Below are 26,870 nucleotides of genomic sequence, written 5' to 3'. Positions count from 1 at the left end.
AGACCCCCCCCTCCTCTCTACACAGAGGTCCAATCTTGCAGCTCAGTTCTCAAGCCACTGTCCCCACCACTGCCCCTCCTGGGCCCGGGATCTTCAGGTCTCAGTCCGCATCTCCACGGGCAAGCCCAGCTCAGGGGCAGAACTTGAATTTGTCCCGAGGTGGAGTCCCTGCTCCACTCAGAGGCCCTACGTACCCGCCCGGTTCTAGAGCCACGGGTCCTACTCCCTTGGCGTGGGCAGCCTCTCCTCCCGCCCCCAACCCGGAGCCCTTGAGCGCAGACTCGGTCCAGAGGCACCACCCCAGCCCCGTGCTGCCCTCTGCCGGGGCCCAGAGGCCCACCCACAGCAGGGGCGCCCCATCTCTCCGTCCCTGCCTCATCTCAAGCCTGGGTCCATTTTCCCCCCCCCCAAAACAGGGGTTGCCTGTACCCCCCCTCCGCCGTCGTGGCCCCGCCCCCTTTTGACCTCGGCGTGACCCCCCGCCCCCAGGTCACTCCGGAGGGGCGCGCGGCGGGCCGGCCGGGCGCGTCAGGCGGCGGCGCCCCCGGGACCGTCGGACGGGGTGCAGGCGGTGACGCGCTCGCGGACCGTGGCTTCGCGCGCGCGGCCGAGGCTGCGGGGCTGCGCGCGGCCGCAGGGCGGGCTGCAGAGCTGGCGGAAGCAGCGCTTGAAGTTCTCGTCCAGGAAGGCGTAGAGCAGCGGGTTGAGGCTGCTGTTGGCGTAGCCCAGCGCGATGCACAGGTGCAGCGCGGCCACCACCAGCGGGTCGCGGCGGTCGATGTCCACCAGCGTCCAGACGATGACGAAGATGTGGATGGGCGCCCAGCACACCACGAAGGCGCCCACCACCACCAGCACCATGCGCGTGATGCGCCGCAGGCTGCGGTCCTTCTCCCGCGAGCCCGAGAGCAGGCGCACGCTGCGCAGGCGCAGCAGCATGAGGCCGTAGCACACGGTGATGACCAGGATGGGCACCACGAAGGCGAAGAGGAACACGCAGATCTTCGTCACCGTGTCCCAGTACCAGCTGGGGTTGGGGAACTGCAGCGTGCACACCACTGCCCCGTCTGGATCAAGGAAATCAAAGACAGACAGGCGGGGTAAGAGGGCTTGAGGGGCCTGAGGGACCCCGCCTGCCTGCCCCCCCACCCTTCTCGGCTGGGTCAAGCCCCACTGCCTCCTCCTGGCCTTTGCGCAGGGTGTTTCCTCTACCTGGAATGTCTTCCTTCACTTCCGCGTGTGGTGAACTCTTACGCATCCTTCAAGACCCCAGCAGGATTGGCCCTAATATAAAACATCTTCCTATATTCTCTCCCAGTCCCTTTATAAGCCTCTAGTCCATGGGCAACAATAATGATGTAATTTAGCCCAAGCTCACTAAATGCCAGTTGTTGTAACTCAGAACAGCTCACACATTTCCAAAGCAGCTTCAGTGGGGACAATATTGCTAAACTGACACACAGAGAGTGTGAGTTAAGAGCAGGACTCTACTAACTGTGTGGTGTGTCCTTGGGCAAATTATTCAGAATTCAATAGCTTCCCTAAAGTGGGACTAATAACAGTACCTAAACCTCATAGGATTGTTGTAAGGATTACATGGGCCAAGGCATGTAAAGCACTTAGCACAGTGGGGTTCAAGCTCTTTGGGCACTCACAGGGCAGAGGGGCAGATACCTGTGGGAGTCCAAAGGTCAGGGCTAGGGCTGGGGAGGCAAATCTCAGCTTAATGGCAAAAACTCTCTGACTGCCAGGCTTGTCCAGAGATGAGAGGGGCACCCAGGATGGAATGAGCCCCCTGTTCTTACAGTATGTGGGCTTGGGCTGGATGAGCACCTTACGGAATGTTGTGAGATACAGATACAGGGCTGCAGCTGGAACCAGGAGACTCCCAAGGTCTTTTGGAATTCTGGAATTTGAGGAGTTACACAGTGGACTTGGAGCCTCAGAGTTGTGAGAAGGGGGCTTGGGATCCGTAGACAGAGTGAAGCCAGGACATCAGGGTGGCAGGATCCACAGGGATGACTGAGTCCCAGGACTTCATTGTACAGATGGCAGAACCAGGCCAAAGAGGAACAGTATTTGTCCAAGGTTACACAGCAAGCGGCATACAAGTGCCAATAGCTCACACTGGGAAAGTGGTGTGTAGGTGTGCGTGTGTGTGTGTCTGTGTGTGAGTGTGTGGGTCGAGGAGGCCCATCTGGCTCAGCCCCCAGCAGGGCTGCAGTTAATGGCGCGTAAACTGAAGGCTGACAGTGAGGAATGGGGCCCAGCTGCTGAGTCAAGACCAATAGCTCAGAGACTTTATAAGGGCTCCACCCTTGTAAGAGTCAGTGATGGCCAAGAAACCTCCCACCAAGCCTGTTCCCCTCTTCCACCACAGCACTGATGATCTGCAAACCTTCACAGCAGGGTACAAAGGGAGCAACAGATACAGGGGCAGGAGCCTTGGGTTTTAGGCCAAATTCCACCAAATGTCTGGCTGTGTGACCCTAAGTAAACCATGGAGGTAGGAGTCCCTGCCTTGTCTATCTCATAGGCTTACTCATTCTAATAACTGCTATTTATTGGGCCTTGGGAATGAGCCAGGACTTGTCCTAAGTATTTTACACGTATAACCTCATTTAATCTTCTCAACACCCCATGTGGTTCAGATAGGTTAGTGACCAGTGTCTTTGGCATCCTGCTGAACTACTTTTCCCACTTCTTTACATCAAGCTGGAGTCAAGTGACCAGCTATCACTAGGAAGAAATGCTGTCACTCATAACATTTAACAGTGGTTGTGCTTTCTCACCACTCCCCCTTCATATTTATCTGCTGGCCAGATGCCAGCAGTGGGAGTTTCCAAAACCATCATGTGGAGCCTGGGTCCCTGAGTGATTGTGTGGCATAAAGACCCTCCTCTTCTTGCTCACATTGAACTGTAATGAGTGAGAAATAAGCCTCTACTATGTTAAGCCACTGAGCAGCTACCCTGACTGATACAGGCGGTTGCTATACTAATAATTACCATTTTACTCTGAGGAAATGCACGTATCTGTCATTTTCTGAAGGCCAATCTCTAAGCATTGCTTTGGTCATTTGGGCCAATGATTTCAAATTGGGGTGGAAAGGAATTTGGGATGGGACTGCAGATCTTGTGGCCTCCACTGCTCACTGATCAGTGACACCCTCACCGCACTGAGCATCCACCTATCTCCTCAAAGGTCAGTCATCCACATATTTCTGGCCAGCGGCTACATGCTCATAGATCAGCCATCCATAATCCCATTGATAATTTCCTTTGGCCAGCAACCCATATGACCACTGACCGGTCACTCATCCTCACTACAGTCAACCATTCACATTCCTCATTGGCCAGCCATTCCCATTCCCATTCCCATTGGTTGACTATCCATACTCCCACTGGCCAGTCATCCACACTTTCCTTGATCAGTAATTCATACCTCCACCCTAGTAAGTGGCCTGTAAACCCAGAGAGGCCTGTGTGCTGTCTCCTGTGGTCACTCACCCCGGGGATGGGTCACAGCCATGATCATGATGGGTACACCAACACCCGAGGCCAGGACCCAGATGCAGATGTTGATCAGTTTGGCCTTGGCGGGTGTGCGGAAGTCCAGGGCCTTGACAGGGTGGCAGACAGCAATATAGCGGTCGACACTCATCATGGTGAGTGTGAAGATGCTGGTGAACATATTGTAGTAGTCAATGGAGAGCACAGCCTTGCAGAGCAGTTCCCCAAAGGGCCATGTCTCCATCAGGTACTTGGCGCTCTGGAAGGGCAGCGTGCTGGTGGCCAAGGCATCTGCCAAGGCCAAGTTGAAGATGTAGATGTTGGTGGCTGTCTTCATCTTAGTGTACCTTAAAAGGGAGAGCATATATAACTGTTTCATTTCACAGATTTCAGTTTCACTTGAAACTCAGGGACTGGAACCCTGACCTATCTGATTCAGCATCACTCCTTTCCACTCTAACAGATGAAAGAGCATCACTTTGGCTGGGGGTAACTTTGGCAGAAGGTATTTTAGGAAAAACCCTTACCTTTTAAAAATAAAGCTGGGCTCCAGGGGCAAACAGGTCTAGGTTCTAATTCTGCCTATACTATTTGTCAGCTGAGTGATTCTGGGCTAATAACTTGAACCCTCTAAGCTTTGGTGTCCACAACTATAAAAATTGGAGTGATACTTTTACCAACCTCCTAGGCTTGTTATGAAATTTAATGAGATGATGTAGCACGTAGCCCAAAGCCAAAAGCATGGTAATTGCTCAGTATATGATAGCTGTTATTACTCTTCATATCTAAAGAATGAAGCTGGGGCTAGACCAGAGTGACCTGACCCTCTGCCACTGACCTGGCCTTCTGGGCTGCATACACTGAAACAGTCCTAGTTCAGTGTGATCATCATAGAAACAGACAGGTACACTGAGGCAGGGGTAGGGACTGCTTTCATGTACCTGGAGTGATCTGAGAAACCCAGAGAAGAATTGTATGAGTGACTCCACAAATTTCAGAGCAGAAGAGCCCTGAGAGGTTGAGGGGAAGTGATTGTATGAAAGTGTGGCCCAAGGACTTCCCTCAGAATCATTGGAAGAACCTGTAAGAAATGCAGATTCTTGGACCCCATCCCAGACCTTCTAGATCTTGATCTCTGAAAATCTTCTTTAACAAGAACCCACCCCCACCCCCAGCCAGTGATTCTTATGGACCCTAAAGTTTGAGAAACACTATGTAGCCTAAAAAGCCCTTATTGAGGAGAGATGGGGAAACTGAGCCAAGGTCACACAATGGCAGAGCCAAGTCAAGAATTTAGACCTCCTGACTCCCAGGAGAATGCTTTCTCTCCACTCTGCCCCACAGTGGAACCACACTTCTGCCTCTTCCCCTCTAGGCTGGAATCCCCTGGACAGATGAGTGCCCTCAAGGTGTTTTGAACGACTGAATGAACACTACCAGCTAAGGCTGTTCCTTCATGAAGTCACTGTTCTATTTGGTTTAAAAAAAAATATTGACTCACTCATCCTCCAGAGCCAGCATCTGTCCCACTCCCTCCCAAAATAGATGGCAGTTGCCCTGCAGCTGGAGAAGCAAAAAGTTTTCTCGAAGACAGCAGAATTGCAAGTCTTGGGAAGTCTGTCTTCAGTGGGGTGCGGGATCACAGCTGTGTGGGAGGCAGTCTCAACCCCACAGCTGACTCGTCTAATTTCGCTTCTTTTACGCAGAACAATTAGAGGCTGTTCTTTGCCTGCTATTTTGATTTATGAAGGATCCTTCAATTCCCAGAGGGGGCTGAGATGCTGGGAAGTGGGTGACGAAGCTGCTGTAGCTGATCCAGGCAGGGCTGAGAGGCCCAGCGCTGATGGCCGGCGGAGCGCCAGGGGCTCCTCTCCTCACAGGCCTCCCCACCCCACAGCTAACGGGCCGCACGCCCTGTGGGGTTGGCCTCCTCCGACAAATCATGCTGCTCTCTTGCTCTCAAGGCCCCGAAGTTCTCCCCACGTTCCACAAACTGGCCCAGACCACCTCTCGGGCCTCAGCTCCCAGAACCTTCCCGGTGATGGGTGTCCCCCACCCCCTGGCCTCTTCCCTGTTCTTTGGACACATCGAGCCCACGGCCCCCTCAGGGCCTCTGGACTACTCTCTTCCCGGAAACCTCGACCCCCCCAATTTTGCATGGCTTGCTCCTTCCCTTAACTGAGGACTCGATTCGAATGTCATCTCAGAGAGGCTGCCCTGACCTCCCTTTCTAAAATACTCTCTCCCCGCCGTCACTCTCTATCTCCTAACACTGCTTCATTTTTCTTTATAGCGCGAACTACTGCCTGACTTAACGTTTATCTTCTTTTCTGTCCATTCGCCTCTCTCGCCGTGTAAACTCCCTAAAGACAGGGCACTTTGTCTTTTGTTCCCTGCTGTATCATCGGCCCTACCAACAGTGCCTGGCAAGTAGCAAGCTTTCAACAGACACTTGTTGTCTAGTTCGGGCCTCATCAGCTCTCACGGGGACCACCACAGCAGCCTCTCCACCCCACAACTCATCATCCCCATAGGTCAGGGTGCTCACGATCAAAGGCAGGTTTTGCTCAGGAAACTCTTCTGCTTACAACCCTTCTGTGGCTCCCCACTGCCACCTGGATAAAATCCAACCTCCTCAAATGGACATTCCATCTGCGCGGGCTCCTTTCCCACGTCCAGCCACATCTGTAGTTCCACAGACATTCGATCTTGCGTACCCTTCCTCCTAAGAGACAGCCACTGTAATGGTTTGGTGGGAATCCTTCCAAACCACATATATGCATATGGCTTTTTATAAAATTGTATTTCTGCCAATGTAATACAATTACATTGTATAAAAAGTTACATGTTACTATCGTGAAAATAGGTGCCCCTCTGCCTGACCCTTCCCCATTCCTCTGTTCTGCTCTGCAGAGGCCACCACTTTCACATTTTAGTTCTTCTTATGGTGATTATCTCCATAATTCTAAACAATATGCTTAAATGGCTATTTCTTGATGTAGCAACTTTAGATGGTCATTGCTGAAGTTTGCATTTGCTTAAGCCAGGCTATGCAGCGATAATCCCCAAATCTCGGAGGTTTAACACAGTAAAGGTTTCTTTCTCACGCTTGCAGAGTCCATTCAGTGCCACCAGGACTATATTCCACGAGGTAATTCCAGCCTGCTGCAGCCTTGTGGCTCTGCCTGAGGCCTCCTTGCTCACCATGAGGGAAGGAGAAGAGACAGCTATAGGGTTGTCTAAGCTCTGGTCTAGCCGCAGCATAGCACTTCCACTAACACTGACTAGAACTACTCCTGTGGCCCTAGCCAACCGCAAGGGGCTGAGGAGTACAGTCTTTTACGTGCCTAGAAGCAGGGAAACCATATATTAGTGAGCGTTAGTAAATTCCCCCACCACTCCCTGTTATGGTGGATGATTAACTCTCTTACACTACCTAACTCCACCTCCCTGTCCATTCTCCCAATATAGTTTTACCACAATTTTTAAATTTTAAGCTAAATTGATATTCAAGGTTTCTACCTTTTTTTTTTAAGGTTTACATTCTTATGATATTGTCCACTGCTGAGCCAAATGGCATGCTATAATTACATTTATTTTCTACAGATTTTTGTTTTTCCTGGAATTAATAATTGCCTCCTTTTTTAAATTTCCTTAGTTCTGTGTATATATTGCTAAATCTCCTCAAACACTCCCGCGGACCTGTAAAATGCCTTTCCCATGCAGTCACATAATATACCAGTTCCTTTTGTGTTCCTAGTGATCCATCTCCTGGAGCCGCCCTCCTCTCCTTTCAATCTGTGAGTGGTTTCTTTCCAGGCCAGGTGCACGCCTATCCTGCTGTGTTAGAGCACCTGTTTCCTGGTTTGCAAGTCTTTTTTTATCTTGGTTTATGCCCTCATTTTGGTGGAGCACATCCTTTAGTCACTTCCTAAGAAAGGACACTTCATAGAAGTAAAATTTTTACACTCTTGCATGTCTGAAAATGTCTTTCTTCTATCCTTATTTATGACTTCTTTGACAGTATAAGGAATAGTAGGTTGGAGATCATTTTCCATCAGAATTTTGAAGGCCTGGCTCCTTCATCTTCTAACTTCCATGTTGCCACCGAGGTATCTGAACCATTCTGATTCCTAGTGATTTATATGTAAGCTGTCCTCCCCTACCCTGAAACTTTTAGGATTGTCTCTTTATCCCTAGTATTCTGACATTTGTGATGATGTACCTTCGGGCGGTTCTTTTTCATTTCGCTGGGCGCTCTCGGTCTGGAGATTCATGTCCTGCAGTATGAAATGTACTCATATCGTTTACTAGGTCGGTCATCCCCTCTCTCTCTGCTTTTTCTGGAATCCCTGAACAATCGTTAGTCAGACTTCGGGCCTCCTGGATGGATCTCTAATTTTTTTATCTTCATCTCTGTCTTTTTGGTACATCCTCTGGGAAATTTCCTTTTCATTTTCCCTCAACTTTTATATTGACTTTTTTTAAGTTATAGCTCTTGTGTTTTATTTTCTCAGTGCCTTTTCTTCTTACAACATCTTATTTCATGGATACAATATCTTCTCTTATCTCTCTAAGGGTATAATAGTTTTTGTTTTTTGTATTTTCTTCTGCTCTCTGCATTGTCTTTTTGCTTCAGACCTTTTTTGTTTATTTGCCTGTATTGGCCTTTCTCTTCTACCCTGGAGACTTCCTTCAAATATCTGGTGATATGTGACTAACGGTGCATCTTTCAGTGAAGCGCTAAATAACTAATTGACAGGTGTGGGGGGGGGGGCCTGTAGGGGGACTGAGCAAAGATCTGGCTTTACACTGGGGGACAGCTAAATATCAATGTCTGAAATTCTCTTCTCTAGGGCTTTCAGAAAAGAATCCTCCTATCTCCTGCCTGGCAACACACATCTGGCTGTCAAGATTCCGGTAGCAGAGAGACAGAAGGTATCTGGGGACCCTTCCATTTTCCATTCAGTATCTCACTCTGACCCTTTCTGTGTCTGCTGGCCCTGAGTTCAGAGTTTCTCCAGGTTAACTTCTCTAGGGAAAAAACCTTGACCTCCTGCAGAGTAGGGGTAGTCACCTGGTTGTGCAGGGTCCAAGAGCGAGGGTCTCACTGCTCCCTCTATAGATAATCAATCCCCTGCGAGCTTGGCGAGCTGCAGGAATAATCAGAAATCAAGTGCGACTAAAGGGTAGTGAGCCAGAGCGGAAAAAACAGGAGAGGCAGCAGAAGTCAGCAGGGTCAAATCACCCGGAGCCTTCAGGCCATAACAAGAAGTTTGGATTTTATTCTGAGTGCAAGGGGAAATCACTGGAGATTTTAAGCAGAGAAGTGATATGGTCTGATTTATGTGTGTTTCTTCGGTTTTTTTAAGTATTTTTTTTAATTGATTTCAGAGAGAGGAAGGGAGAGAGAGAGATAGAAACATCAATGATGAGAATCATTGATCGGCTGCCTCCTGCACGCCCCCTACTGGGGATTGAGCCCAAAACCTGGGCATGTGCCCTGACTGGGAGTCAAACCTCGATCTCCTGGATCCTAGGTCAACACTCAACCACTGAGTCACGCTGGCCAGGTTTATGTGTGTTTCTTAAAAGGTCACTCTGACTATTGTCTGGAGGCTAGATGGAAGGCAGAGCAAGAGTAGGCAAAAGACTGAACTTTCTAGAAAGATAAAGTACTTATTGCCCTCCCCCTAAAATCCTACTGTTGATTTCTAATTCTTTTTTCTTTTTTCCTATTTCAAAAAGTTGTGGGTATAACATTGGGCTCCTACTTTACACCATATTAAAAAATTAACTCAAAATGGGTTAAAGAGCTGAAACTATAAAACTCTCAGAAGACACTGTCAACAGAGTGAAAAGATCACCCACAGATGGGAGAAAATATCTGCAAATCACATATCTGATAAGGGATTGATATCTAAAATACATAAAAAACTCCTACAATTCAACAATTTAAAAAAATCAGATTTTTGCCCGGCCGGGAGTGGCTCAGTGGTTGAGCATCGACCTGGGATCCAGGCGATCGGGGTTTGATTCCCGGTCAGGGCACATGCCCGGGCTGCGGGTTCGATCAGTGACTCTCTCATCGTTGATGTTTCTATCTCTCTCTCCCCCTCTCCTTTCCTCTCTCTGAAATCAATAAAGATATATATTTTTAAATAAAATAAATAAATAAATCAGATTTTTTAAAAGGGCAAAGGACCTTGAACAGACATTTCTCTAAAGATATACAAACGGCCAATAAGCACATGAAAAAATGCTCAACATCATTAATCATTAGGGAAATGCAAATCAAAATCACAATGAGATGTCACTTTATACCTACCAGGATGGCTACTATAAAAAACAACAGAAAATAACAAGTACTGGAAAGGATGTGGAGAAACTGAAACCCTTGTGCTCTGTGCTCTAAAGTGGTGCAGATGCTGGGGAAAACGGTATGGCAATTCCTCAAATACTGAAAGTAGAAGTGCCATATGATCCAGCAATTCCACTTCTGGATATATGCCCAAAAGAATTAAAAGTAGGATCTCGGATATCGGTACACACATGTTCAAGACAACATATATTCACAGTAGCCAAAAGCTGGAAGCAACCCAAGTGTCTGTAACCAAAATGTGGTATATCCGTACAACGGAATATTATTCAGATTTAAAAAGGAAGGAAATCCTGACACATGCTACAATGCGGCTGAACCTTAGGACGCTGTGCCAAGTGGAATAAGCGATTCACAAAATGAAAATGCTCTGTGACTCCGCTCACATGAGGTACCTAGAGGAGTCCGATGCAGAGGCAGAAAGTCGAACGGCGCTGCCAGGAGCTGGGGGAGCGGGGAGTGGGGAGTTATTATTTAATGAGAACAGAGCTTCGGTTTGGAGAGATGAGAAGAGTTCTGAAGACGGATGGATGGTGGTGACGGCTGCACAACTGTGTGAATGTGCTTAATGTCGCAGAGCTGCACACTTAAAAAGGGTTAAGATGGTAAATTTTATGTTATGTGTATTTTACCACAATGGGGGGGGGAAAGGGCTGCGGATAATCCAGAGCTGCCGCAGTCTATTTTCCACGCTGGAGAGTGCAGTGAGGGAGTCCTTTAGAGGCATTCAGATCTTGGCTCCTTGCCACACTTAGCTGTGTGACCTTGCGTAAATTACTTCACCTTTCTGAACCTGTTTTCTCATTGGTAATTTCAGTGCAATCAAGCTTTTTAGGAGCCAAAAACATGTGAAAATGTCAAGCGTACTAGTCAGCATATAGACAAGAACTGTCAGCTCTTTGGGGATTTTTTTCTTGATATTTTTCTGCTTTTTTTCTCACAGGATTCAATCCTCAGCATTGGACCCAACCCTGGGAGTGAGGACGGTAAGCTCTGGCTGAACCTCTGTTGACTCTGAGATGCACTGGGAAACCCTTTGCTTTCTTTCTAAGTCAAATCCCATTAGCTCATCTTGAATTATGCAGCTGCTAGAAATTTGCTCCCAAACATCTCAGTCCTCAGCGGGGCTTCCTGAGCTCTAAAGCCCTCCTGTCTTCTGTCAAACAGCCCCATTGTCAGGGAAGATCACCCTCGCCTCTACTAATTTGCCTTCACTTTGAAGGAGATGAGGCGTGCTCTTGACTGAAGCACAGCCAGGGCCACATTAAATCCACACACCCTCCTGAGCCTCTGAAGAGCTGGAATTCTCAGATGACAAGTAAGCTCCTTGTAAGAATTTTCTCCCCCAGGCACAGCCAGGGCAGTTGGTGAGACTGGCTGACATCTTAATGCCCGGCGCCCAGAAGAAGGCTAAGACATTCCCTCCTTTGTGCAAGGCCTCGATGGGACTGGTCTGACAGCTTCGTATGGGTTGTTTCCTTTCTGCAATATTCTCTGAGTGCCTTTTCTTTCAGGTGCCGGGCACTATGCCAAAAGCAGCAAACGCATGATTTCACTTCACCCTCGCTGCAACCCTGAGTGTCAATACCACGCTCATTCTACAGATGAGCCAAGTTAGAGGGCTCACCCAAAGACACATGGCTGGGAAGTGACATGACAGGATGCAAACTTCCATCTGGTCTCCACAGCCCACGCTCATAACCCCTCGGGGCTGTGCTTTGCTGTTCCCTGTCCCCTGGCCTCCTTGTCACCTGCACTACCTTATCAAATATTGGCCATGGTGAGGGGCCCAATCCGAGGCCAGGACTGAGTGCAGTAAACTGGTCCAGAGCTGGGCTGGCTCCATAGAATCCATCTGGTTTTCACACATTCCTTAACCCTGCTATGTCCGGAGGTGTGGAGACAATCCGCTCACAATCCAGGTGGGTTCAGGGAGCGACAGATATATAAACACCAGAACAATATCACAGGCACAATGATGGGGCCCAATGGGCAAGGAGGAGTGGTCAATTCAGCACAACACATACACCCCTGGTCACGAGGGGGCAGCAACCAGTATTTATGGACAACTATTTGTAAGGTCTTCTCAGGCATTGTTGCATGCATTCCTTAAACCTGTGTTTGTTTTGTTTTTTAAATATATCTTTATTGATTTCAGAGAGAGGAAAGGAGAGGGAGAGAGAGAGACAGAAACATCAATGATGAGAGAGTCATTGATCGAGCCCGCAACCCGGGCATGTGCCCTGACCGGGAATCGAACCCCGATCGCCTGGATCCCAGGTCCACGCTCAACCGCTGAGCCATGGCCGGCCGGGCTGTTTTGTTTTTTAAACAGATGATAAACATTTGTTGGACACTGACTAAGAACCAGGCACTGGGAAAGCGTTCTGCATCATTTAACCCTCCCAGGATCCCCTACGGGGTGGACAGTATTTGTTACTCCCAAGTTACACAGAATGTGCCCAAGGTTGCAGTCAGAAAGCGGCTGAGCAGAGATTCAAACCCAGTGCTCTTCCCTGAAACCCCAGTGCCTTCCTTTGATTTCAGTTTCAGCTTCTCTCTTGTGGACCCAAAGTACTGTGTGCGCCCCTCACATACTCTCTTTGGCAATTAAAACATAAGCTCCCCGAAAGCATGGTGTTTGTCTTGGCCACCACTATGCGTCTAGAACTTAGAGCAGCGCCTAGCACAAAGCAGGCGCTCCAAACGCGCGGTGAACGAATGAATGTCCATGAGTCCGTCTTCTAAACTAGACTGGGACGTCCTTCAGGCAGAAACTGTGTCCCCTTCATGCTACACAGAGGGGACAGAGTGTTCACTGGAGGACCCCCTGTGGACAGAGGAGTCAAGGTGCCCTGACCCTTGGAAGTAACCAGTCATGGGGTGAAGAGCTTAAATTGGGACATCTCCCCCCCCCCCCTCCTTCCTTCTCCCCGTTTGCCTTCTGTCCTCACTTGGACCAGCCCAGGTTCCCTGAAGGACATCTGGGCCTGGCCCAGTTTGCCCTGAATCTGAAGTGACTCAGCTCCACAGCAGCAAAGGGAAATACTGTCAGATCATTTATCCAAAGGAGCTCATTTGTTTTCAACTAACCTGAGGGGAATTTTTTTTTCCATTTATGCACAAAAGCCTATGTGGATCAAAGTCAGGGCAAGAGACCTCAAAACCAAAACAATAACAGCAACAGCAATAAGATAAGAGCATCACCCTCAGTCTGATCAACCTTGTGGTACCTGAGGAACCAAATCGAACGAAATGGCTTCAGCCTAGATCAAAACTCATTTGGTCCCACACGGTGTGGACTGCTGGAGTATTTAGAATTAATTTTAATCCCAAATGCTTTTTGAGATCTCAAAAATAATAGCTGCTAACTATAAAATGTTCAAACTATACAGAATCATTTAATGAAGAATGTTTAAAAACCATCACTAATATTACAGACCACATGCAAGCACACAAATCCTGTTTTACATCATTGGGATCTTACTCTGATACTGTTATATAACCTGTTTGTTTCTCTCAAAACTATGCTGTGACCATCTTTCTATAACCATAGATACAAATTAATATAGTTTTTGGTGACCGAACTGATTGTTATTCTAGTCCAGAGGTCAACAAACTTCCTTCTGTAGATTCAGAGAACAAATATTTTAGGCTTTGTAGGCCACATAAGGTCTCTGTTGCATAACCTTTTTTTCTTTCTTTCTTTCTTTCTTTCTAACAACGCTTTAAGAGTATAAAAACCATTTTTAGCTCAAGGACCACACAAAAACAGACTTCAGGTTAGATCTAGTCTCACTTATAGATACTAAAGCTCCCAAATAAAGTTACTTAATAAATCCCCTGTTGAAAGATATATAGGTTGTTTCTTCTCTTTTTGTTATTGTAAATAATGCTGTGACAAACATCTTCATGCACACAGCTCTCTGATGGTCGTCTAGAGAAAAATCCTAGAATCTGAGCTAGAAGGAAACTTCACAGTGAGGGCTTTCCCTCTGCGGCACTCCGTCAAATGGCTGTGCAGTTTCTACTTGAGTGTGTCCGAGACAGGGAGCCCACCACCTGCAGGCACGATCAGCCCATTGTTGGGCCAACTCACAGGGTAGGCAAGTCCTTTCTTTTCTTTTTCTCTTTTTTTTTTTTCTGGTGGGGGGCAGGGGATAAAGACTAGCTCCTTCTTACCACTGTTAGCCCCTTCTTAGCACTGTTTTCCTGGTTCTGCCCATGGAATCACAGAATCTAAACCTAACCCTTCCCCCTCCACGTGTTGGAAAATGGCGCCATTAACAGTGCACACTTCATGCAGCTCTGGGGAGGCCTGAGTTCACACAAGGGCTCGGTATGTGTCAGCTGCTGTGGCTGGTCGGTTAGCTGCCATCTCAGCGCTGTGTGGCCATTCTTGGAGCCCCGTCGCGGTTTGTCCTCAGGTATCCATTGACGTGATTATGAGTGAAGATGACACCACCTCTCAGGTGAATGGAGGACCCGAGATGATGCAGGTAAATCACATCGCAGGCACACAGATGGTGCTGGGGCCTGGCCTTCTCGCATTTCTCTAGGCAAGAAAATGAGGCCAGATCCCTTTTCTGTGGGATCTGTAATCTCAATCCACTCATGTGGACTCATGCCCCAGCTAGCACAGGTGGCTCCTGAGGACAGGTTTCCAGGTTTCTGCCCCGTGGCTGGCTGCACCCACCCATACCCAGATGTGGTTTTCATGTATTTCTTACCTGACTGGCATCACTGCTAGTAGAACATCGGCTGAAACAGCACCCTGTCACACATGGCCCCCCAGATCGGCGTCCCCAAATCACAACTTTGTTCATCTCCTTCTACTTCTAAACCACTCCAGAAATTCCCCACTCCCTGCAGCTCCACGTCGTGTGCCAGGGATTCAGCAGATGCTGTTACCACCGAGGCTGTAATAACTGTGGTGGGTTGAAAGTAGCCCTGAAAGAGACAAGTCCACATCCCAGCCCCCACTACCTGTGAGTGTGGCCTTATTTGGAAAAAGGATCTTTACAGATGTAATTAAGTTAAGGATCCCAGATGGATTATCTGGGTGGACCTTAACTCCAATGACAAGCGTGCTTGTAAGAGACACACAGGGAGAAGAGGAGATGGCCATGGGAAGACGGAAGGAAAACCAGAGCGATACAGCCACAAGCCAAGGGATGCCTGGAGCCACCAGACGCCGGAAGGGGCAGGGGAAGATTCTCCCCAAGAGCTTTCAGAGGAAGTGCAGCCCTGCAGACATTTTTTGGACCTGGCCTCCATAACTTGAGAAAAATACATTTCTGTTGTTCTAAGCCATCAAATTTGTGGTAATGTGTTATGGCAGCCCATAATATAGTAAAGGTGCAAACCGGAGAGAAGTACAGACACACTAGATTTAAGCCCCAGCTCTGCCTCTAACTAACAGTCTGGCCTTGGGCGAGTTCTAACATCTCTGAGCCTCAGTTTGCTCCTCTGTGAAGTGGATATAATGATCCTACCACATGAGGGTGTGGTGAGTGGTGAGTGAGTTCATGCCTAGATGTCCTAGCACACTGCAGGAGCACTCATATAACAGGAGCGTCTCTTCTTGTCCGGATGAGGAAAATGGGCCCAGAATAACACCTGCTGAGCTGCTCTGGGAGTCCCAGGAACTTCACTCCTGTGCTGGCCCTTGGTAACCTGCCCCCATTGGGGTGGGACACAGTGCCCTGGGCTGAACTTCAGCACTGGAAGAGGTTCTGATCTGCCACAGTGAATTCAAAACTCCTCTCCCACTTTACAGATGGGGAAACTGAAGCCTAGAGAAGGAAAGACGTAAGGCACAAGGTTACATAGAGTACTGGTTCTCCTAACTTCTGGAAGGCCAAGCTCTACTTCTCCAAGCTGCTCTCCCAGAAGCTGAGTCCCAGATGAGGGTCAAGATAGCTGAGGCCAGAGGAAAAGGGGGATCCTGTCCAAGGCATCAGAATTCCTGAAGCAGCCCTGGGCTCTTAGTAGATGCCCACGTTCTAGGTGCCATGTCCAATGATTAACCCAGGTAGGGTAGGTCCATGGATAGAACCGTCCCCATCACTGCCTTCATCTTTGCCACCATCTCCATCACAGCAGCCACAGACTCAGTGCTTACACGGTCCTGACAGTCTACTGAATTCTACCATGATGTTTACATACATGATCTTGCTTAATCGCTCCAACAACCCTATGAAATTGCTACTGTTATTACCCCCATACACAGCAGGAAAGGGAGCCTTGGAGAGTGCACTGGGTTGAATGGGTGCCCCCAAAATTCACGTCTACCGGGAACCTCAGAATGCAACACCTTATTTGGAAAGAGGTTGCAGATTAAATTCATCAAGATGAAGTCATACCAGATTAGGGTGGGCCCTAAATTCAATATGACTGGTGTCCTTATAAAAGGAAACACAGAGACACACAGACAGAAGGAACACAGCCATGTGAAAACAGGCAAAAACTGGAGTGACGCAGCTGCAAGCCCAAGGGAGGCCAAGGATTGCCAGTGAGCACCGGAAGCTCGGAAGGAAGGATTCTTCCCCAGAGCCTTCGAAGGGAGCATGGCCCTGCTTGGTTTCGGACCTCTAGCCTCCTAAACTGTTGCTTTAAGCCACCCAGTTTATGGTAATTTGTTATGGCAGCCCAAGAAAACTAATAGAGAGGGGTTTACCATCTTCCCAGCCGTGGCCTAAAACACAGAAGCAATGTCTGTTAAAACTGCTCCATTCCCCAGGTCTCCCACCGAAAGGGCTTTTTTCTTTTTTTCACTTTATTAAATTTATCGGGGTAACAATGGTTAACATGAACATATAGGTTTCGGGTGTGGGTTTCTAGGTCACAAGATCTGTACCCAAAAAAAGGCTTTTTTCATCAGGAATATAGAATGTTAGCACTGAAAGGAAAGATGGCTGGTGAGAGTATTTACTGAGCACTTACTAGGTGCCAGTTGCATGTGTGTTCATTATCCCACTGAATCTGCACAACTACCACAGGAGGCGAGCGTTAGTAGCCCCATTTTACAGATGAGGAATGTTGAGGCTCAGAGGAGTAAAGTTACTCACCAAAGTCCCTCTGACTCCAGAACCCATCCTCTAATCTTTACCACACTCTCATCTCTCTCTCTCTCTCTCTCTCTCTCTCTCAGCAAGTCAGGTTCAATCCCTTTGTTTTACACATGAGGAAACCAAGGCACAGCTACAGCAGCGATCACAAAGGCTCTGCCCACCTTTGGGAACAGCTTAAATAAAGCAGCCGCCAGCCAGCCAGGGTCCAGGGGGGGCTCCCTCTATTTGCAGACAAAGGGTGGTTGCTCCTCCCACTGGCAAAACAAGGTGGCTGAGCAGCAAGGGCTGTGAGCTACATCCCTGCCCACCATTTAACAGTAATGGCGAGTGGCCAGAAATTAATTAGCTGTCTCAGTTTTGGCAAAGCCCTGAGGAAGGAAGGTGGTTAATTATAATGAGACCCAGTGAGTCACAGGAGAAGATTAAGGGCTGGAATATGGAAATACAGGGCCCCTGAGTTGAACATGAGTAGGGAGGCGGCCTGGTCAGCAATGAACAGGGCAGACTCCTTGTCCAGTTCAGTTCAAGAACCACAACATGCTCATAGAAACCAGGGAAGAGAAGCTCTTCTCCATCACCCTGGCTCTGCTTCTGGCTTAAGGATGGCTGGACCAAGGGATGGGGCAGCCGGACACAACGGAGGCCCCAAGAAAGCAGAGTTCCTGACATGTGACTTGTCAACCCATGGGTGTCTAGAGATAGGACATGTCTCTCCTCAAACACCTATTGACCTGACATCTGAGTGTCAGCCCCTAGGCTGGGGCTCCAGCTTTGAACAAAGGATTCTCCCCCACCCCACATCTGCTCATTTTGGGGGGCAGAGAAAGAGATGCGCAATCACGTTTTTGAAAATGTGTGTGGTCCCTGCTGTGATGGGGGCCACATAGGGCACTGTGGGAACACAGAGGAGGGGGAGTAGAGAAGGTCCCCTGGAGGAAGGGTTTCCTAAACTGAGAAGGGGTTATTCAAGAGAGAAGAGGCCTACGGTCCCTGCACATTTTATTTCCCTCTTGTCTGGTAGTTGGGGGATTTTTATTATGGACCCGGACTCAAGAGAGAGAATCTCATTAACAAAATGTCAACTAGATATTTAAGAAATACTTAGTGATGGCTCCTTAGGGCCAGGGATAGAACTAGGAAAGATATTAGATGGGACACGGTTCCTGCCCTCCAGAAGCAGCCAGGATAAAAGGGAGGGCACACACAGCAACAATTACACCGCAATTAGAAAACACTATTTCATGACCATCTATTTTTGTGTGTGTCTCCCTCTCTCTATGTGACAGGCTCTGGACAAACACACTTGATTTACATCAAGTGTTTTTCTATCACCCCCATTTCACAGATGAAAAAACAGGCTCAGTGAGGTAAGCCCAAGAGTGAACAGCCAGCAAGAAGCAGACCTGGATTTGAACCCCAATCTCTCTGCTTCTGAAGGATATGGCTGCCTGGCAAGCCATGGGCGCTGCCCCAGGAAAAGTGGGGTTCTGTGGGGCCTATCAGGCGTTGTCACTAGCACCCAGGCTGGACTGCCCTGTGCAGGAACCCACTTCTCATGCTCCCAGGTACTAGTGTTTCTAGCTACCCTTGGCTCTCCCCTAGGCCAGGTAATTCCAAGCATGGAAAGAGATACAAGATGAGGGGACAAGGAATTTGGAAAGGCAGGTTCCAATCCTGATTTGGCCACTAGTTCAAAAGACACAGAACATCTCCAGGCCCCAGTTTCCTCATTTGTACATCAGATGGCTGAACTTGACATACAGGGTGGCAGAAGCCAGGGCAGTAGTTATGAGTATGGGTTCTAAGATAGGAATGACCTGACTTCAACCTGACTCTGGGACTTTGAGCCATTGCTACTTCCCTGAGCCTCACCTTTCCTCGTCTGTAAAATGGGGGCTCACCTCATAAGGATATAAGGATTAAACAGGATACTATATGCACATCTCTAAGCAGAGCATCTGGCACAAAATAAGTGTTCAATAAAGGGAATCATCATCCATGATTCAAAATCCCATGTTGGAAAAAAGGTTACTTCTGCAGGGAGATGAGCGAGGCTGTTTCCACCTCTCTCTGGGTGGTGTTTATTGAATGGGGCTTTTGGGCCTCAAAGGACTTTGAAGTTTGAGTTCTTTCCATTTATCAAGAATGACTCTAAAAGTGACAAAAGACATGATTCTCTCCATACACACCCACCCAGGCCAGAGACAAAGCGGCTGATTTCTGCAGCTGCACTGGGAGCTGTAAATCAACAGAGCACAACCCAGATGCCCCATCCCACCCCATGCCCCCAGCTGGTAATGGGGTCTAAATTGCTCATTTAAGCCAGGCTTTCTGCTCTACCCACCCCACGATTATCCCTCTTCCTGGGCATGGTATGATGTTCTGGGTAGCCAATTGGATTTAGAGGTCCCAGGACTCTGAGCTTAATGAAATCATGCCTTGCCCTTGCATAGCCCCCTTCCTCTCAAAGTCCAGGCATCATCTGCCAGGAAGGGGAGAAAGGCAATCTGAGATCACAGCATCTGAGAAGTATTCTTCCAATCTCAGCCATGGTGAGAGGGGCCTGAAATTGTTTGTCTTATCTTTTCTCCACCCAAACCTGCAGTGCCAAACTTGCAGCCAGGGGTTGTCCCGTGTCCTCTTGCATACCTTCAGTGATGGAATGCTACCTACATTACACAGTGGCCTATACTTTCTTGGAGAGCTTTGACAGTTGCAAAATTTCTTAAAGAAATTATACGAGATGTGCACAAACATAAGTGTCCCAGAATGTTCACAGATGCATTATTTAGATTGGCATGATACTAGAAATAATGTAAGTCACCCCAAATAGAACAGTCATATAATACGGCCATCAAAAAATCACGTTTTCAAAGAATGTTTGATACAATGAGAGTGTGCTCATGACATAATGTTAAGTGAAAAGGCAGCTTACAAAATATTTTATATGATGTAATCAGTATTTCAACATAGTGTGATCCTCATGTCATTAAAACATAGGGGGGGAGAGAGGCAGAAAAAAGAGAGAGATGGGAAAGAAATACACCAAAATGGCAAAGTTTTTCTCTGAAATAACTACTGTGTTCCCTTTATAGTAAAAAAACATTTATAATATTAAACTGATAAAGTTTCCCTGTAGTATCCCTCCAATAATTCTGGTTCCTATGAGGCTCAATAAATATCAATCAAATGAATGAAAAGCGAGTCTCACTCCTCTTCTAAGAAGACATAAAAATAGAAAACATTTACTTACTAAATGCCTGGTTCTGAAGTCTTTCATATCATGCCTCATGAACTTCTCATAACCACCCTCTATTACTACTCCCACTTCACAGATGAGAAAACTGAGGCTCAGAGAGGTTGTGTATATATGGCCCAAGCTTACTCTCTTAGTAGATGGCACAGCTGGGACGTGATCCCAGGTTATCTGGCTCCAATATCCAGGCTCTCAACAGCTGTTACCCCACGCAGAGGCCTCAGAGGTTTACAATCTGCCCTGTTGCTCCCTTCTCCAACAGATACCCCCAGCTCTCACCCCCATCCCTCTTGTGTCTCATGGACAGCAGTAGCAGAGTCGAAGTGGAGTGGTTTTGGAGTCAGAAAGATCTGGGTTTGCATCTGTCTGGCTGTGAGAGGCACCTACTCCCTCATCTATAAGTGAGAATCTACGGCCCCATTGCAGAGCCGTCGTGAGGCCTGGAGTAGCCTCTGGCATGTGGCCGAAGCTCAGGAGAGGCTCCTCAGTGCCCTCTGTGACTCCTCTGGACTCAGTCGATTGTGTCTGAGTCACACACACTCTCCAGGGAATGAACCCAAGGCCTGGGAAGTGTTGGCTCGGGGCAAGGCCAGAAGGCAGAGCAGGAACACCAGCCGGGCTGCTACTCACTCTCCCTGCCTTCCTCACCACGGGTCATCTGGCCCAGCCTCCTCCCTTCTTGTAGGTCCAACAGCGCTTCAGGGGACAACCGAGGCCAGGGTTTCGGTGACCAGTCCAAGGTCACACAACTCTCTTCCATCACCCTGCGCTGGCTTCTCTGGTTTCCCCATATCGAGGCCCTCCCAGGCCAATCCATCTCACACCCACCCACACCAAACTCATCCTCTTGAACACCGTTCTGGACCGACTGTTTGCTCCAAAGTCCTTTCCCCCGTGGCCTGTGACCCAAATCTCCCTCATTTCCCAGCATGGCTACCTTACTGTGGAACCCGAGAACCTGTCCAGCCCCAGCTCCTGCTATCCGGATTTGAAACTGGAGCCTCAGTATGACCTCTGGCTCCTAGCACAGCCCTGCCGGAATGACTCCCTCTCCCCTCCCTGCCAGAATGACTCCCTCCGATTACCTGGGGCTGATCCTCGGAGTTCCTCTAACATTTTGGCCTCACCAGGAATTTTGGAAGGCAGAGGCCATAGTTAGTAGATTCATCACTGGCTCCAAAGCCTGACCAAAGCTCAACACACAGCAGGCACCTTGACAACCACGGCGAGGAGGACACCTGTTGGCAAGGCCTTTCCTGCTTTTGTCCCTACAGCCTCCCCGTCATCACAGCCACCCCAGCCCTGGCAATCTCAGCTCAGCCACGATGAACTTTCCTGCCCTCTGCAGCTCTTGAACATCGCTGAACCTTTCTTTGCTCATGCTGTTCCCTGGCCTGGAATGCCGCGCAAGCTGCACTTGCCCCTGGAGCTGTAACTAACCGAGGGTCCTGAGGGGCATGGCCAGGCTGAGGCTTCAGCTGAGAGTTTGGGCAGTGGGAGCTGAGCTGGATGGCTCTGGCAGGGGCCAGTATCAGCAAATGCTTGTTGAGTGAGTAAAAGCGTGGATGATGCAGCAAGCAGGAGAGGGCCCAAGGTGGAAAGTGCAGACAGTCAGGCCTCACAGCCACCAGCTGTGCATGCCCCGAGCAGCTGCAGGGGCGCTGGTCAACCACAGCTCGCCCGCACTGAGGGCCTGCAATGCGCCAGGGGCCGGGCTGTGGCCTTTCACATGCGTGAGCTCACTAATCCTTCCAATAATCTACACCGATCACCCTAATTTTACAAATGCAGAAATGAGGCTCAGGGGAGTTAGGCTCTTTGCCCAGGATGTGGTTGAGCTGGAACTGAGACTGGGGGCACTACCTGAACCCGAGCTGTGACCTTTACCACTGTATTGTGCCACCTCACTGGGATCTGTACTGGCCTATGGGTACTGGGTCTGTGGACCCCAACCCAGGCCACAAGAGAGAGGAGGGAGACAAAAGCCAAGGAGCTCATGCTGGGTCCCCAAAATCAAGATGGGGACTCAGAGCTCCAACCCTGCAAAGTTGACACTTGAACACTTATCCCAGCAACACCTGGCACCTCAGTAGCAGACAGAGGGGACAACCAGACCATGCAATCTGCCCCAGCCCCTGCTGCCTGGCCCAACCTCCCCTCCCAGCTCTGTGCCAAAGTCGCCTGGGATGGGAAGGGAAACACATGCTTTATCAACATCACCTTATCTTTAGGACAAAGGTGCCTAGGAGGCAGGCACTAGGACCCACATTTTACAAATGGAGAAACTGAGAGGCAGAGTGGCCATCCAACTCGCTAAAGATCTGAGTGGGTGGCAGCGCCAGCATTTCATACAAGGAGACATGAGCTGAGGGAGAGATCAAGGGGCAGAGAAGCACACGGCCTAAAAGAGAGAATCAAGAGGGACAGGGGGCAGGGCGAGGGTGGAGTGGGGGTGGTAAGAGACATAGCAGGGTGCAAATCTGCCACAACCAGGAGCAGGGAGAGGTGGAGGCAGGGAGACAGAGCGGGCTGTGGAACAGACAAGAGCCAAGTGGAAACGCACCAACTCCATTCACCTTCCTGGATTCTGGAGCAGGCAAGCCAGGAAATTCAGGTACAGGGAAGATGGAGTCCCCTGTCAGAGATGGGAGGGGGCCTCCCGCTAAGCTCTTCACACTCCACCCTACCCAGAGGGCTGCCAAAGGGAACTCTGAGATGCCAGCCCTGCTTGGGGACCAGATGTCCCGAAAAATCCTGTTCACACTTCAGGAACCACAGGCTGTTTGCTAAAAGTGCAATTCCCAGAGGCCCCCCTCTGCACCCGGCAGGATGAGTGGGCCTCTCAGGCAGGCCCATGAGGTGGGGAGAGGCCCGGGATGTGGGGGAAGACGGAACGGAGAGTGTTCCGTGATGTCAGGTTCTGAGATCCCTGTGTTGTTCTTTTCAGCCCCTTATCCCTGTCAGTCTTCCCATCAGAGGCTCCTCCCTCAGCTATTTACTTAGCTGCCTCTCACTCATCCTTTAGCTCCTCGGAGGCCTTCTCTGAGCTCCCTGCCCAGGTGAGACCCTCCCCCTATCGTGAGCTACCAAAGCCCCCACATTTTCCACAGCTACAAATTTAAGTTTGCTGGATGACTAGCCAATGAATGTCTATTTCTCTCACCGGACCCTAAGCTCCATAAGGGCAGGGGCCACGGATTTTTCCTCGCCATTTCTTTCATCTCAGCATCTAGCACAGTGCATCCATAGAATTTTCTTGAATTAGTTAATTCTTTTCATTCCTTCACACAGAGACCCTCCCTGTTCTCAAAGGGCTTAAAAGGCTCAGATACAACACTCTATCACATTTAATGCATCCTCACAACCCAGGATGCATTGTATTCCCACTTTACAGGCAAAGAAATGAGCTTCAGAGGTGAAGTCACAAGCCCAAAGACACAGCAAGGATGTGGCTTTGAACTCAGGATTTGAACTTAGGTCTGTCTGGCTTCTGAGCCCCAGCTCTGCCACTATATCACCCTGCTTTCCTGCCCCAAGGGTCCTCTGGATCTTCCCTTGCAAATCTTCCCCTTGTTCTTATAAACTCAAGACTCACAAGCAGAATTCATTCATTCACTCATTCATTCATTCAACCAATCAACTGTTTGGTTGTGCCAGGCCCTGCATGGGGTGCCAGAGAGCCAGACAGAGCAGAGGCTTTTCTCTGTCCTGGGCTCCCCTCTCCCTACTGCTGGTGGGACTTTGCCAGGAGAAGTGAAGCCCTGGGCAGCCGCCCTGTCCCTAGTTTCCCACTGGGGAAGGGCTAACTTCAATCCTCCCTAATTCCCCCTCCCCAAGGACAGCAGCCTAAAATACATGGGCCGAAAAACATGTAGGATCACAATCCTTTTGTCTCCATCATTCTCTGAGGATTCTAGGGCAAGAGGAGGGACAGGATTCTGCCCCCTCCTTTCATGCATTTGTTTGACTGTCGCGTATCCCACGCAGCTCTGGAAAAAGTTCTGGACTGGGAGTCACGAGACCAGGGTTCCAGCTCCGGGTCTAGGCTGGCCATGGGCCTTTAGGGAAACAAGTCACCCTGCCTGTCTCTGAACCGCAGACCCCTCAATCTGTAAAATAGAGATGTTAAGGAGTCTAATGCTTACCCGACAGGGAGGCGGCAAGGATTAAATCGTTCAGACGCAGATATACGGTTCTCACACAGGTACTCGGCCATGGTCTCAGCCAAGTGGGGACCTATGGGGGCTAGCTACCTGCTATCAAGACACATCTGATAAAGTGATTTGGGGAAGGTTGGCTGGGAGCACCCCTCGCAGGCAGAGTCCAGGGCCTTCCCTGAGTGGACCCTCAGAGGTGACAGGCCTTCTCGTAGTTCAATGGCAGTGAGGTTCACCAGCCAGAGACCCTGGGGAAGAGGCTGGAAATGGGACTGAACACACTGGCGCTCAGCTTTTCCCAGACTAGAGCACCAAGGGCCCTCCAAGAAAGGGTAGATGCCGGGAACCCAGAACTCTCAGAACAGTAGCTACTCTCAGGCCCCCTTTAGGACAAGTGCCTCCCTCCCTCTCCCCTCTTTAATAGGCACTGGGTTCTAAAGGATCTGGAAAATTCCTCCCCTTCATCACAGAGAGAGCTTCCATTTGTTGGGTCCAGGCACCAGGCCAGCTGCATTATATATGCTCTCTCATCGACACCTTACAAAAACCGTTGAGGAAGGTCCTATTATGACCTCACTCTATAGATGAAGAAAGAGAGGCTCAAAGAGACAGTGACTTAGCCAAGTCCCAGTTCACGGCAGAGCTGAGATGAAGACACACACAGGTTGGCCCAACTCTAAACCCCACACTGTCTCCAAAGGCAAAGTGGAGGGGATCACTGACCAAAGCACAAAGCAAAGATCAGTGCTACCTATGTTGGGGGAATGTTTCCACTGTAGCTCGTGATGAGCCATTGAAAACACAGGAAATTCTTGTGTCTTCCATTCTTCCTGGGGAAGCAAAGATCCCCCCGAGATCATCGATGCCAAAGCCCCCTCAACACCCCCCATCCAATACTGTACAGTGCACTGCGCTCTGCCCTGCAGAAACCCCATGCTTCCCAGTCGAGGAGACTGGGTCTCTATCCTTCAGACAGGGAAACTAAGGCAGGTGGGAGGTGGGGCAGGGGGAGGGGTTCTTTCCCTGCTCTGATGGGCATCGGTAACTGGGCTGAGACCACAGTTCACATCTCCAGCTTCTGAGTCCACAATCTCCCTCTCCCCCTGCCTGGTGATTTGGGGCCGTGCCCTTGGCCAACCAGCACAGAGGACCTATTTTCAACTAACGATAAAAACCAGGACATCTTTGTTGTTACAAGAACAGGAGTTTCCTTTCAATCCTTCGCCCATGTCTGAACTTGTAGAGCTGGGTTGGGGGTTTGCTGCTGGGGCAGGCCAATGATGTTTTGGACTCTCTGAGGGGTCCGCATGTACCAAGAAGAGCCTTACCTTCTGAAGTGAGAACACTAACTCCGGCCCAAAGAAACCACTGCTGCCTTTAGCAGGAAAAAAAGACTGTTAGAGGAAAGGAGGGAAAAATGGGAAGGGCATTTGTGAAGAGGATCTGAGGCCTCTCAAAACCACATCCAGAGCTCCTGACCAGATGGCCACTGGGGACAGGAGCAAAGAGCTGACTGGCTGGCCCACCGCTGCCGCCCACTGCATCCAGGAACCATGGGCTCTCCGCTGGCAAATGCACGCACAAGTGCACAAACACGAGTGTCCAAGGGCGCTCTGGATGCTCCCCTCCCTCTGAGGTTTCAGGAGTTTGGCAAGGAACAACACATTTCACGTTCTCACACGGAGATTCACAAACTGACAGTGTGGGGCAGGCACACACCAACACAGGAACCTCACCAGATGATCACTAACCGTGATCGGCACGGTGCAGACACGCACACACTCTCCTGTCCCGCACCTGCCCAGGCGGCCTCTCCAGGGCTGCTTCCCCAGAGGCCCAGGGCACCTCAAACATCTCTGCCCTCCCCGGTGGGTTTCAGAGGCCCAAACGTACAGTGCATTTGCACTGTCACAAACACAGAATCACCCACCCACAAACTGGCAGATACACAAACTGTCGCCAAACTGTTCCACACAGCCTGAAGCAGGAGCAAGGGGATGCCAACAGATGAGCAAACGTTTATTTAGTTACACACACACACACACACACACACACACACACAGAGAATCAAATGTCAGCGTCCTGCTCTCAGTGGAAGTGATTTACCGCCGGGCCCCATGCTCCCCACGCAGAAAAGTAGGGAGACCCGGGGAGTCCGGTGTCCGAGGCCAGGGTCCCAAGCGCAGTTCCCACCCTCAGCCGGGCGCGGCCCGCGGGCCAGCCGGCGGCGGACTCACCGGACGATGCCGTACATGACCAGCACGTTGCCCAGCAGCCCCACGGCGCACACCAGTGAGTACAGCGTGGTGATGGCGATGGCCAGGGCGAGGGACGAGGCGCTGCGGCCGCTCGGCGGCCCCGACGCATTGGCGCCAGCGCTGGGGAAGGCGCTGGGAAAGGCGTCCGAAGCGGTGGCGAGGAGCAGGGGCTGCAGCTCGGTGTCCGCCGACGGGGCCGGTTCCATGGCGGCGGGCGCCGGTTACTCCCCACCGT

General features: G+C 49.8%; 1 protein-coding gene across 1 annotated transcript; it reads right to left on the bottom strand.

Moving 5' to 3' along the window:
• Window positions 1-528: 528 nt before the first annotated feature.
• On the bottom strand, window positions 529-26,870 carry OPRD1 (opioid receptor delta 1). The gene is made up of 3 exons (XM_016219218.2): window positions 26,615-26,870; window positions 3,510-3,859; window positions 529-1,067 (listed from the first exon to the last, which is right to left on the bottom strand). Exons 1-3 carry the CDS (start codon window positions 26,839-26,841, stop codon window positions 529-531), a joined length of 1,116 nt encoding a protein of 371 aa, XP_016074704.2. The 5' UTR covers window positions 26,842-26,870.

This window comes from Miniopterus natalensis, chromosome 9 (assembly GCF_054644295.1).
Source record: "Miniopterus natalensis isolate mMinNat1 chromosome 9, mMinNat1.hap1, whole genome shotgun sequence".
NCBI lineage: Eukaryota > Metazoa > Chordata > Mammalia > Chiroptera > Miniopteridae > Miniopterus > Miniopterus natalensis.
The sequence above is the reverse complement of the archived record's forward strand: the minus strand, read 5'-3'. Positions and strand labels throughout refer to the sequence as shown.

What these genes read in the sequence shown, in the direction of transcription:
- OPRD1 (XM_016219218.2), bottom strand. Translation starts at nt 26,841, where the DNA reads ATGGAACCGGCCCCGTCGGCGGACACCGAGCTGCAGCCCCTGCTCCTC. An exon ending in GTCATGTACGGCATCGTCCG is followed by an intron (nt 3,860 to 26,614) that starts GTGAGTCCGCCG and finishes CTCCCTTTTAAG; the next exon opens with GTACACTAAGATGAAGACAG. An exon ending in GGCTGTGACCCATCCCCGGG is followed by an intron (nt 1,068 to 3,509) that starts GTGAGTGACCAC and finishes TCCTTGATCCAG; the next exon opens with ACGGGGCAGTGGTGTGCACG.